This window comes from Quercus lobata, chromosome 12, assembly GCF_001633185.2.
Source record: "Quercus lobata isolate SW786 chromosome 12, ValleyOak3.0 Primary Assembly, whole genome shotgun sequence".
NCBI classification, from domain to species: Eukaryota; Viridiplantae; Streptophyta; class Magnoliopsida; order Fagales; family Fagaceae; genus Quercus; species Quercus lobata.
Window position 1 is genome coordinate 31,174,468 of NC_044915.1, and position 14,227 is coordinate 31,188,694.

Genomic DNA, 14,227 nt, shown 5'->3' on the forward strand with positions numbered 1-14,227 from the left:
TCAGGGATCTTCTCCTCATTAATGCAGCCAGGAGAGTAGTTGTAATGCATTTAATGTGGTGGTGGCAGCCTTTACTGAGATATTTCGAGTTTCTTTCCTTCTTACGTATTTGGAAAATGGACTATAGTGGCTTGGATGTACCTTTACTCCGGATTATGCAGTATCCGAGGAGAAATTACTCCTCGGACATGTTCTCTTTGCCCCAGTGGGCTTAAATAAGGATTGCTTGGGCCCCGCTGACTCCTCGGACGGGCCCAAGACCCAGCCAGGCTGTTATTTTGGGCCAATCCCCACACATAAGATTTTGTAACTTATTAATCTAACCAGTTTCTGGATTTATTTTTTACTAGTCGAGTTCCTGCAAATCGTGCATTTTGTTAGTTTCCTCCAATATTTCAATAATTTTACTTCTAAAAAACTGTAATATTTAGTGTTCTATTTTATAAACAATCAAAAAGACAATAAAAGTAGTGTAATAATTTGATTATACTATATTTACAAATTTGAAAATTGAATGATGTTGTAATTAATATAGATAAGTTTGTTTCATACCTACTAAAAAAAATGCAAATATCATTTTGATAAATAAAAATACAATATCCTTCAATAATTTTTTTAAAAAGGTAATGTGGACCATGCCACATCAGCACTTTGTAAAAAAATTGTAAAATTGTTTGTGTTTCTAGCATTACTTTTCTTTCAAACATGGCAAAGGAAGCCATGGATAGAGAAAACATGAAAGAGATTTTTTATTCTTTTATAGTGGTTCAACAAGAGGGAGAAACTACTAAAATAGAATAGAACTTCGTAATTTATTTTAATAAATAAGAGAGAAAACACTAAAACATGCTATATTAATTAAGTAAGATAGTGTTTTCTGAATTGTTAGATTGCTTAAAGATCTACAGTGGATTAAATGTGTAATATAATTGTTTTTATATTCTTGATTGTGTGTGTGTGTCTGTGTGTGTGTTTTTTTTTTTTTTTCTTTTGTTGGACCTTGTTTCCATTCTTGCAAAAGTAACTAACTTTGTGCAAGAATGTCATATTTCTAATTATTTTTTCTCATATAAATCTTATAAAACTGATATTAAAATTTCATTATACTTAAATGATTAATACAAAAAAATATATATATTTATTTATCATATTAGTAATCTTTTTAATTACATATAATAAAAACTACAATGTTGGTTATATATAATATCACTAAAAGAAGTTAAGAAATTTAAATGGTTATAACTACTTTTAGTGATTTCACAAGTATTTAATTTTTTTTATGGCTTTTATGTCAATTGTTGTCAAAACGACTAAAAATTCTAAATAAATTATTATTATAAATATAAATATTTTCTCATATAAGTAAGAATGTCATATTTTAAATCAAGGGTTTAACTTACCTCCAGTACTTTTTTAACTAGACATCTCTAATTGTTTTAAATATACAATGACAAGTAGTAATGGGTTTTAATTTTCACCTTTTATTTAGTTAGTGAGTGATGTAGCAGTTTCTCATTAAAACAAAAGAATATTCCAATTAAAAAAGTACCGGAAGTAAGCTAAACCCTTAAATCAATTATTATAATTATAAATAAAAATATTTTCTTATATTCTATATATATATATATATAAAATATATATATATATATATATATGTAGGGGTAAGGGTAGGGGTCCAAAATTGTATATTAGGCCTTGGGCTTTGGGCTTTGGCCAAGAACGTTAATTGTTCTGAGGACGAATAAGCAGTAATGAGGGTGTTAAATTCAGAGTCCCATAAGTAACGTGCAAGTGGAAAGTTTGGGAAAGGTGGTCCGAGGAGGATTGGCTCCTCGGATAAACGAAGCACAAATTAAATGTATATCCTATCACTCAAAGTGACTTTCCAAGAAATGCCACTGAGAGGGACGTGCAATATGAACGTACTAGAAGAAGGGGAGCTCAAAAATATCTAAGGGAAAACTGCTACCACCGCATTAAATTCTCTGCAACTAACTTTCTGACTGCATTAATGTGAAGAAGACTCTTGAATAGTGCTGTCTTGACTACCCCAACTCAGAGAGGGTCTAATGAGATGTCCGATAAGACAAGCACTTAAGTAGTGGCTTAGATGATCAACAAGTGGAGGACCAAAATCGTTCAAAGAGAACTATATAACATGAGAGACCCTCCATGGTGAATGGATCAAAAATTTATAAGAGAAAGCACTGTATCATCTTGAACCAAATCTGTAACCATTCTCAATCAATATATATTAGAACAGACCTCCTCAGATTGTGCCGAGAATAAATTTACTTAGACAACTCCAGTTCTTTCCTGTTTTATTGTTAATTAAAATTCATTCTAACTGTTATCCCATTCAACAGAGCCTAATTCTCCAACCCACTTTCTACAAATTCATTGTATTAGGCTTATTGGGCTTGGATCCAATCATATTTGGGTCCAGTGTCTAAAACGTGTCCCTACAATATTATAAAAGTAATCATTTAAATTCCCCTAATGTACATATAATTAATATATACACTTACTCCATTAGTTAATTCAATAAACTAATACTATGATGTAAATGCAAACTTTTTTGAGGTATAAGCCTAAATAAAGAAAATCTCAAGGAATACACCACGTGACAGAACCTCATGTTCTCTCGCATGAAGTCTTTGCTTTTATATATATTAGTCGCTAACCCATGCGATGTACAGGAATAACTATCAGATGAATTTCGAGGGGAAAAAAAAGGTCATTAATTTTGAGTTAAAACAGTAAGTGCATTAGTATTGATGGAGACAAATAGGTAAAATGCTATATTTGGCAACTTAGCGCATTAGTATTGATGGTGCTAAAAAGCCATATTGCTATTTTTTAGCACCATCAATACTAAAAAACATGTTGCAATGGTGGAGGGAAAGCCAAAAAATTTGGCTTTTGAGCTACAGTGCACTGTAGCTAAGAAGCTAAAAAAAGTATTTTATTAAAATTTATATTATTTTATTGTGTTGATAGTGGTGGTTGTTGTTTATTGTAGTAATATTATTTTATTGTGTTATTTATATTATTTTATTGTGTTGAAAGCTAAAATAAAACCACTGATGTTGGGTGTTTTGTAAAGTGAGATGGTAAAATAGATAAGTAGTTTTTTATAGTGTCAAATTGCTAAATTTATGGCTCCACCAATATGGATGCTGCAAAAATGCACGAAATTTAAAAAATAATAATAATGATGTTGAAAGAAATAACACAGTTTTATTAGTTAGGTAGAAGAAAGCAATGTTGTTTTATGTATTAGTTTTTGTGGGAAAGAATAAAAGACAAAGTGTTGTGTCTCTAGTTTAGTTTGTGTTATATATATAAGATAAGTTGTAATATATATACCAAAATGTATCTACTGAATGAAAATATACCTATTGACGGAAAATGTGCTTATTAAATGAAAAATTGTCTATTGACCGAAAATATGCTTATTGAAAAATGAAAAGATACAACTGTACGGTGTTTTTGAATGTATGCATGGAAATATATATATATATATATATATATATACACACACATATATACACTACTATTTAAAGAGCTTCCCCTATTTGGACCGGATTTTTTTTTGTTCCAAAATACCCCTATAGTTTACGTTTAAATAGGGGCAAAACTTGAGGATAACATTGTAAAAATATATTTCTAACTCTCATCTAAAACATTTCCTACAAAATAGGATCACTCTCCCACTAACCCACTTCTTCAAAGAAACTATACATTTGCTTTTAAAAAAAAAAAAAGTTAAACAACCCTACATTGCTGTTTTTTTTTTCTTTAAAAAAAAAATCATCCTCACATTTATCTTTCTATCAAAAAAATTTATTTTAAAAAAATCCTCAAGTTTATCCCAAAAAAAAAAAAAAAAAAACTAAATAAATATATACACGTTTGATTACAATTTAAACTGCTTTTAACTTCTTTTTAAAAAAATAGAAAAATAAGTTAAACAACCTATGTTACTTTTTTTTTTTTTGTGCAAATTATTAAATTTTACCCAAAAAATAGAAGAACCTCTGAGCACGCGACTAGTGTGTGTATATATATATATATATATATATATATATATTATTGAATTGATTTTAGAACTTGATTCCTCTGATGTAATGACTTCCTGACTTGTTCAATACCTTTTTTTGTTTAATAGGAATCCCTTTCTACCAAAAGAAACAAAGGAGTAAAAGGTGCCTATTCCTCAATTTAGGGGTGTGCAAAAAACCCACCGACCCGCCCAACCCAACCCAACCCAACCCGTCGGGTTAGGTCGGTTTTTAAGACTTGGTGGGTTGGGTTGGGTTATGTGGGGCCAGAGAATTTGTAACCCCGACCCACTATACATTAGGGCCCAAGTCCCGCACCGAGGAGAGACATTGCCAAGGACAGGCAACGAAAATCCAAATGGCCTAGAAATGCAGCCGAGGACGATCCTGTCCTCGGCATCCCAAAACCTAGAAGGGAAGAACGACCCGCCATCAAAGGTAGCCCCCAAAGCACTCCCAAAAGAAAAAGACGAATACAATAGAACTCGCACGGGGGTACAGTGTGGGAGTGATTCAAGGAAAAGTTGTCACATTCGCATTGAATGCGCCAACAAACGTCCTGACCACATTGATGGGAAAAGACCCCTGAACAGTGTGGTTTCGGTTATTGCAACTAACAAAAAGTGGGGGAAGGCGGCTGATGGGACAAACACTCGAGTAGTTACCTGTCTGATCAACAGATGGAAGGTCAGGATCAACTGAGAGGGGCTATATAATGTAAGAATTCATCCACGCCAAAAAATGAGGGGGAGGAAAAAAGAGAAAGAGACAAGAGCATGATGTATCGTCTCTTGGACCATTGTAACCTAGTGTAAAAGGAATAATAAGAACATTAAGCTCCTCGGACGAGGTTCAATGACCGGCGCCACTCAAGCCGTGCCGGAGAGAAAGTCTTCTTGGACAAATTCAGTTCACCTCTGTGCAATCATCATGAACACCATAACTAACTACTACCCGATAACCAAGGTCCAGCCTTTTAGCCCACTCTCTACAAATTTTATTGTTTGGGCCTTTAACGTTCGAACCCCATACTCCTTGGAGATCGTTATAAATTGAGTCCTTACAGGTTAAAAAAAAAAATGGCAAGTCGGGTTGGGTTTGGGTTATAAAATTACTAACCCGACCCGACTCGACCCACCCATACTTAATATATATTTAAAATATATTTTATATTTAATAATTTTTTTTAAATCAATTGTAGGGCACTTATATATATATATATATATATATTATATATTTAATCATTTAAAAAAAAAAAACCAACTGTAGAGTAGCATTTCCTCAATTCCTTCTACTAATACTAATATATATATATATATAAATATATATAATATATTATATAATTAATAAATTTTTTTAAATAGCCAGTTCTTCCTATCTTATATAAAAACCAATTAGTTTACACAAATTCTAGTAAATTACTATTGTTGTTTAGTCATTAGTGTTATTTGCCTTTAAAGAGTTACATTAATACTAATCTTTAGGTTTTTTTAATATATTAATATTTTTTTTTTCTACTCAATTTAATAATAATAATAATTTATCAAACCCATGGGTTCAACCCAACCCATGTAAGTTGGGTTGGGTTGGACTTATGTGATGAGTTGGGTTAGATTGAATTTTTTTTTATCCATTATGATGAATTAGGTCAAAAAATCCCCTCAACCCAAACCATACACACCCCTACCTCAATTCACATTAACACCCTCTTATATAAGGCCAAGGTCAACCAACTGACCATAACTATTGCACAGAAATAAGCAATATATTATAGGTCCTATCATACAGCCCACCATAGAGTTACTTTTATGAGAATATGGTCCTGACCCAACAATCTTTTTTCTTTTTTGAGGACTGACAACAATCTTAAACTAATTATCGGTTCAGACGAAAGTTGATAATTTGTCTTAATAAGCCTTCGCAAGCAGTTTATGGATTTATATGAAGCATACACTGCATTTTTTTTTTTTTCCTCATTCCATAAACATATCAATCAGTGATCGTGGGTCTGTCACATTTTCACTAATATCTAGTAAACGCCAATGTTTAATTAGACAGGAAATTGTGATTCCATTCATATGGTGTTGTATTATTTGCACCAACTGCTCCTTTAATTATCGAACATTTAAAACTGAGGTTAAGGGGAGGAAAGAACCAAATAAAAAGGAAAAAAGGAAAAAATTTCTGTACAAAGATTGGCAGCCAAAATTCCATAAACCCCTATAACCTGCAGGGATCAGTACATAACTGCACTGAACAAAGAACTCATGCTGGCAAAAAAACTGGCGGTAGGAACTGGGAAATCCCACTGTTGAAGCAATTCTTTCACCTCTTTTACTGCACAGCTTCACGTTAGAAGATCATTAAGGAATCTGTGATTAATGACAAACAGCCACCACCAGTGAAAAAGTATAAACAAGATCGCTTCCAGAAAAAACAATGTTAATAGCAGGCTGAAGGAATTGGTGAATTTACAGCCCTTCATCTAATACTTCATTTGCTCATTCTATCCATCACCATTTAAGTCGTCAGAAGAAGATTTGATCGCTTCAGCAGTCATCAGAGCAACCACAGCCTTGTGAATTGCTAGATCTGCTCTGTAAAGCAACCGCTGTGCCCTCTCCCTCTTGAGCTTAGCCATGTTAACTGCATGCTGAGCAGCACCGGATGCATCACGCAACTTAAACTCATCAATGTCAGAACCATCCAACTGTTCAATGCCATGCCTCAGAGACCCATCTAAGTTATTATGCCGCTGTCTTGGCCACTCAGATGGTCCCATATTCCACCGATGAACCCCATTTCTCTTGTCTATTGTTCTCTGATTGTATGAAATCACCACCGGCTGATCATTCAATGCAAACATCCCAAATTTCTTTGATTTGTTCCTCTGAAATTTTGGGATATGATTCCTATCATAACCATCATTGCTCATAGAGAAAACTCCTGTGCTGCTGGCATCCCGCGGTGAAAACATCCTTGGCGATGCCTGTGCCAAAGGGGAATCATCTAGGGATTCATAACTATGACCCGGATATACAAACTTGTCATCCGCAAAGGCAAAACCATTCAATCTTCTTCCTGAAATAACAGATACAACTAAATTAAGGAAAAGGTTACAAGGAAAAATGAGTCTAAATAATATGGTAATAATGTAGAAGTGTAAAAAAAATACCTAAAGCATGGAAACCATCCTGATCCCCCAAGATGGCATTGCTTTGCCCAGAAACTGAAAACTTCCTATGTGACCTTTGTTTTGACCCCCTGTTGGGAACTTCCAAACCTCGTGGCTTCAAACAGAAAGCAAACATGGGTGGCTTTTCAATTGGTGCAGCCTTCTCCTGGCATCCATTAGGGATGTTGGTATTGTTTTTGTTCAAAGCTAGCTCCCACTCCTTCACTTGTTGTTGATACCTTTCCCAGAGCGGTGGCTGAATAAAGCACAATAAAATGAGCCTTGAGATACATTTAGATATAAATACAAATGAACAAGCAGATTAAATATACACAAGCAAAATATCTATCAAAATATATATAAATATACACACACACACACACAAGCAAAATAAACAGGAGTTGCATGAATTTCAAGTCCCAAAAAAAGGAACTAACAAAAGCAGATGACTCCCCCCAAATTGACAATATATATCAGCACTGAATTTTGTAAAATCTAAACGTAATTTATATATGTGAAACTACAAGAAATAAAAAGTAAGTTAAACTATTTCTTTTTCATATTGCACATCAATTCAAATCCGGAAAATATATTCCTTCCATCAGTAGATGTCCAAATCAAATTCCTCTCTTATTCTTTTATTTTATTTTATTTTATCCAGAACCCTTCACTCTCATCTCACATAACACGTGCCCCTCAGTTTCCAAGAGTGTTTAAAAACTCTAAACAATATTACTTCATATCATTTTAATTCCAAAGGTTTCCCTTCTTTGTTTACCACTGATCTTAGTGGTAACTCAGCTTTAACGATTTTTTTTTTTTTTTCTCAAACTTGTAATAGTGGCTTTGTTTACAACTAATCTAAAATTAGTATTAGCGTCTTTGTAAAAAGTAAATAAAATTAAGATTGCTTCAGCAGAAGCTGAATCCTTTAATAACTCAAGTGCACTCTCTACCTAGGGGATTACAACCACTAAATTAGCTTATATCATAGTGCTGAACATAATATCAAGAACAATAGAAAAGTGATTCAGAAGATACCTGAAGATGTCGAATTAAAGGCATTCCCTTCCTCTCTCTTTTTTGCCACCAATGCTCATAAATGGTTTTGATTAGATCCATGGGGCCAACTCCATCCATGAGGTCTTCTATTTCTTCAAATGCAAACTGATCACACTGTTGAGTATAAGCAGCCTTCTCAAACATGTCCATTATCCTTTCAAACATCTCCTCAGGGATCTTTCCAAAGCCACAGTCGTCAATTTCAGAGGAGCTTGGATTGCTCAAAACCCACTCCTCATCATCACTGTCCATGTCATATAAGACACGTGATGGATCCAAAGCCATCTCAACGTCCGTTTCAACCTGCCGGAAGTACTTAGAAGAACTGCGAACAAATGCTACTTCTGTTCCACTATCATAATTTTCCTCTATCAAGCGAACCCCAGGAATGGGAATGTTTTTTATCAAAGCAGCACGAATATTCCGATTGTAACACTCTTCATGCATCTCCTTGAAAAGAGCCCACTGACTCCTATCTGGAAACTCCAAGATCCAATCTTTTCCTCCTTTCCACATCATAGCATGAGTGTAGCGGTTTGTTGACCCAGGCTGCAGAAACTGATGTGCCTTGTATGAATACTTTGTAGTCCCTGAAAGTTTTACAGCAAGCTTCCACTCATTATGATCAAAAAGCTCTAGTACAACTTGTACCCCACATTCTCTCCATCCTCTGTCACCAAGTGTGATTAACACATTTGCATCACAAGATAAAAACTCCAAGTTTCTTTGAGAGCCTCTAGAAACATCTGCTGGTCTCTTCTCATTAGCTCTCCTAATTCGTTTGTGGGGAGGTGCTTTCTGGTGATGACTTCTATGCTTTGGGTTCACATCAAAACCTCCAAGTGGCAATGTGTATGAAACCTGAGTTCGAGGCTTTTTAGGTCCATTGCCAAAACCATTTTGAAAGATGTCAGCCTTACCATCTGACCATCCATGAGAGGGGCATCCATATGGTGATGAATTATTTTTATTTCGATGCCATGTACTCCTGGGAGCAGTGGGGTTGGGGCTGGGGATGATGCCACCATTCATATTCCAAGACAGATCTGTAGAATGTTGAGCACTAGGTAATTCCCCATCATCAGGCTTCTCAAATTGATTAAATGATGGAATTTCAACACCAAGACCATTCAAAAAAGAATGGGAACCGGTATCAGACTTATCTCTATCAACTGAAGGTCTTTGCGATAAAGCACACTGTTCTGAGTCTGAATGATGGTTTTGCCACTTCTGCGGCTGGACAATGGCATCAGTCCCAATGTTTTCAGAATCTCGGGAACCACCAGATGTGCCAGCAATGTTGACATCACCATTTTGGTACTTCCAGGGTGACTTTATCCAATCTTTCTCCCCTGATTTAGCACAAGAAAGCCATGCCTCACAAGCAGTATCCTTAGACAAAGCCTTTAAATTATTCCCAACAGCATCCTTAGAGCAGTCCTCCGCACTAGAACTTTCATCATCAAAAAGACTCCCAGAGTTTTCAGGATGCTCTACTGAATCATGGTCCTGGAAAGTGATACGAGCCGCACAATGTTCCATTAGCAGCTTCAGATGCAAACTAAGAAAGAAAGTAGGAGCAGCAGCAAAACAAAGAGAAAATGGGGGAACTTTCCCGTGCATCTCATTGGGATTAGAAGACAACTGACTAATATTCACATAGGTGCAATCCGTGGCAAAACCCATGACCCTTATACTCTGGCTAGGCCTTTTCCTTAAGCCCTGGTTGGTGGAAAAACTTACAGAAGTTAATACAAATCATAAACTAAATAAAATAAAAGTACCCAAATTTCAATGCCTAACAAGGCTATGTCAACCAAAACAAAATTTTGATTAGTAAGTTATACACACACCCAATGGGTCTTCAACCGATGACCTCACTCTCCACCTAGACTTATAAGAGGAGAAGGTGCCTATTAAGCCAGAGCTCATTGGCAAGGCTATGTCAAAAAATACTAGGGAATGTTTAAAACCTAGAGAGATGGGAAAGAGAGTTGAGGGGAAGTGAGGGCAGAATATTAGTAAATTTAGTATAATCCAGCCACCCTTCCCTCTATGCACCCCACTCCTTCCATCATCCTCCCAAAGGAATTAAAACACGGGTTAGTCTCCTTACTTTATTATTAAACTCACTTGCACTCCAAAACCAGAAGCGAGTGTGCATTGGTTTCCGCAAGGAAGGGGGGTGGATCACTTGAAAATGAAATGCATAATGAAAAAAGGCAATAGATAGCCTAGAGCTAATTACAAAAACAACAGGGAAAGCTATATATTTTTGGTAATATAAGAAGTATAACCCATAAACCACATTCAGAAAATGTAAGAAAAATAAATGGAATACCTTCATAGAGGTGGGCCGCACACAAGCAGAAGTGAGAGGTAACTGATTTCTTCCATTTTGAAATGCATGAATATTATCATAAGTGCATTCTGACAGAGGTAGTTGCCTGGTAAGCAAACAATGCCTCTTAAGTTTACAGTCCAGGTACACCCACTTTGAATTATTCAGTTCAGAGAAGTTGTAGAATGCAAACACAAGTTGTTTTGTCAGATTTTGAACACCTGAGAATTTGAACCGAACTGAAGTTACTGGCAATTGTGAGTCTAGATACTTTCCCTGATCACTAGATCGATGAAATACTCTCAGGACTAAAGAAACCAAGGCTACAGCCTCCTTGAAGCAACCTTCAAACAAGAGAAACCTCAACCCAGCCACATTGTCAACAAAAAGCATTTCCAAATGAACCTTTGGCCACATGGTCATCACAATACCATGCTGAAGAAGAAACCCAGCTCGGAACAACCAAAAGTTCTCTGCTCCAAAATAGTCATTCAAAACCAACTGCACTGGGAAGCTTAAGTCAAACCTGATTTGCCCTGATTTTATTGTTGGAAAAGAAAAATCTAACAACCCAACATTGTCAGCAGACCCCAAAGGCACATCAAAGTCCAACCTACCCAGTGAAACATCACATTCTTCAAAGCCAGCAATTCCATCAACAAGAGGGCCAAAAGAAGCAACAGAGCAAGGTGCACTGCTAGAGACATGATTGTCCTCAAATGCATTAGACAGTTCTGGTGCAGTGCTAAAGACATGATTGTCCTCAGATGCATGAGACAATTCTGGGCCTGTCTTGCGGAACCGCCGCCTAAAATAAACAATAGGCTGTTTGCTATCTTTGAAGCAAGTGGTGCTCTCCAGGGCAGACCTCTTTAGCCTTACAGTGTCACATAATCTCTCTGGCAATTTAGAACTACTAGATAATTTACTTCTATCCTTATCCCTTCTCAATGAAACCTTGTCAGAACAACCATGCAGATGGACAGCTTCATCAGACAAACCTGATGACAAAGGATGCAAAGATGAATCAGATGTCTTCTGTTTCTTTGCAGCATAGGAAGGAGAAGATTTGATTCGACGAGTAGATCGAGCCAACCATGAGATGATGGGCTCCGAGTCCAAATAGCTGCCTATACAACTATCATCCTCAGTAGTCAAGTCTCTCTTTTCCTTCTCTCTTCCAATCTTTGAACCTCCTTTTCCCCCATAAGAACTTCTATTTCTCATAACTGATTTTCTTCGCTCTGCCTTACCAGGAACTTCACTAGGGAGCAGCAAAAGTTTGAACCTCTCATTTTTTAGGTCAATCCATTCTTCATCTCGGTCATCATATTTAACATGATGAAGTTTCCTTTCTTTGTCATACTCATTTACAAGGCCAAAATACCAACTCTGGTCCAAAGGCCAGAAGACCTTAATTCGCCTATTCAAAACCCAATATGCATCCAAGTCTCCATGGAAAATTTCATAAAAGTGGCGCCTTTTCCTCTGTCCCTTCTCTTTATGCTGTTTCCTTGGTCTCAATACTCTAACAGTGGTATCAACTGATGCAGATTCTGATCCAGATAAAGATCTAGACCCACGGCCAACAAAATCCCCACCTGAAGATAGCAAAAAAGACAACCCATCGGCAGATCGCATTGCAGAAGCCTTGCTGTTTGATGAAAACCCAGTACAGCTTGGATCAAACCGGGATGATAGCATCCTTGCAGCATTCTCTTCAAGATTCTCCTCATCATCTTCTTGCGAATCATCAGAGATCCTAACAGAATTATCAGCCAAAGGCACGGCTTCCTTCACTACACTTTTACAATCTGGCGCCAAATTCTTCCTTTTTCTACTATGATTCCTCTGTGGCTTTTTCAACGGCGTATCACCATTGTTTACAACCAAATGACCAACACTCCCTTCTTCCTCCTTCAAGTGCCTATCCAAATTCGACTCACTATTTCTATTTTCCTTAAACTCATCAAAAACTTTCTTTCGTTTAACCTTCGAAGACTGAACCTGGGAGCCCGAATCATCAGGACTTGAATTGGCTACCTGATCAACAAGAGCCACTTTACTATTAGACTTCCCTGCTGGCTTCAACACTCGAGAACCATCAACTTTCTTCCGCCCAACAAAACCCCGCTTACGCTTGGGGATCTGAAATCCATTATCATTTAAACTAACGGAAACACTATTAAACTCGCTACTGCTATTCAATTTCTGACTTGAACCCGACTTCTTCGAGTCCTTCAAATCGTGGGAACCAGAACTCAACTGACCACTATACACTTCTCCATCCACACTCTTTTTGCTGCTGCTATCATTAACATTTTTTAAACTACTCAGAGACACCTCTTTCCTACTCTTCTTTTTCTTCTTCTTCCTGTCATTGTTGTCCCTCCTCTCATCACCATCCTCTCCACCACTATTCTTCCTCTTCTTCAAATTCTTAATATCACCCTCTTCTATTACTCCAGATTTATACAAACTCTTAAGATCCAAAGATCTAGATTTCTTCGGAATTTCTGCGCCATGTGAGTTTTCTACACTATTTTCCATCAACTTTTCCTCAATCCAAACACCCAAACCAAAAAACCCCAATTCTCACATTCCATCATACATGCCCCTACGCATTTCTCAGATCTGTAATACCAAAACCGTACCCAAACCAAAAAATAAATAAATAAATAAACAATCACAGAATAATCCCTCGCAAACCACTCAATAAATTAATCGATCAAACCCTATAACACACGCATTAATATCATTTCTTCAACAACAATCGAACAAACTAAACCCTAAATTTGACAAAAACGTAAAATTCGTATACGTACCTCGACAAACATGTCGCTGAGAAACCGATTCCTCGTAATAATCGAGGAGATCACGAACATGAAACATGAATTAGGGTTTGAATCTGAGCCTTCTGATTTGAAACCCTAATGAAATTCCTCGATTTTCGAAATTAAATTTGGCCAATTTTGATTTTTTCTTCTTTTTCCTTTTTTTTTTTTTTTTTACCGTAAGAGACGGACGAGAGCTAGGGTTTCATTTGGTTCCACGAGAGTAAAGGGTTTAGATCGAAAAAAAAAAATACCAAAAAAGAATTTTTGAGTAAATGAAAATGAAAATTGAAAATATATATATATGGAGGGCTAAAATTACGCTACGTGGCGCTCTGTGTAGCGTTCGATTCCGAAGTTGCGGTGGGGATTTTGTTTTGCCGATTTATAGCCCTTCGATTTATTAACATTTCGGGGTAAACGAGAGAGATCTGAACGGTTATAAGTTGGTCTGGTTCCACGTGGAGGGGTCAGATTCAAAATTGATTTGGGAGATGTATGGTAGTTAAGCATTACGGTTTTTGCAAAAATTTGATTACGATTGAAACATTGAAAAGTTCATTTTAAGCTTTTCCATTTACTCGTTAGGAAATGACGCTGATGGTTTGTCAAATATCGGAAATGCCATTGGGCTTTTTGAGCTCTCAGGCGCCATAAAGAATGGACAGTACCTATAATACTTGCGCCCAAACAAACAAAAAAAGCGCGCATCAATATCACATTCCTACGCGCTTAAGTTTTTGAGGTTGTT

At 36.3% G+C, this 14,227-nt stretch overlaps 1 protein-coding gene across 2 annotated transcripts; it reads right to left on the bottom strand.

Moving 5' to 3' along the window:
• Positions 1-6,109: 6,109 nt before the first annotated feature.
• On the bottom strand, positions 6,110-13,743 carry LOC115971926. Of its 2 annotated transcripts, none has more exons than XM_031092031.1 (5): positions 13,468-13,743; positions 10,643-13,276; positions 8,281-9,810; positions 7,240-7,495; positions 6,110-7,145 (listed from the first exon to the last, which is right to left on the bottom strand). In XM_031092031.1, the coding sequence occupies exons 2-5, from the start codon at positions 13,190-13,192 to the stop codon at positions 6,571-6,573; spliced, it is 4,911 nt and encodes a 1,636-aa protein (XP_030947891.1). In that variant the 5' UTR covers positions 13,193-13,276; positions 13,468-13,743; the 3' UTR covers positions 6,110-6,570. The 2 variants fall into 2 exon arrangements, with proteins under 2 accessions (XP_030947891.1, XP_030947890.1); XM_031092030.1 differs by having other exon boundaries at positions 8,281-10,023.
• Positions 13,744-14,227: the final 484 nt, after the last annotated feature.

Excerpts from the sequence above, each read along its gene's own strand:
- LOC115971926 (XM_031092030.1), bottom strand. The coding sequence starts at position 13,192 with ATGGAAAATAGTGTAGAAAACTCACATGGCGCAGAAATTCCGAAGAAA. Across the intron at positions 7,496-8,280 it reads CTTTAATTCGACATCTTCAG|CCACCGCTCTGGGAAAGGTA; the intron begins GTATCTTCTGAA and ends TGCTTTATTCAG. Across the intron at positions 7,146-7,239 it reads GGATGGTTTCCATGCTTTAG|GAAGAAGATTGAATGGTTTT; the intron begins GTATTTTTTTTA and ends CTGTTATTTCAG.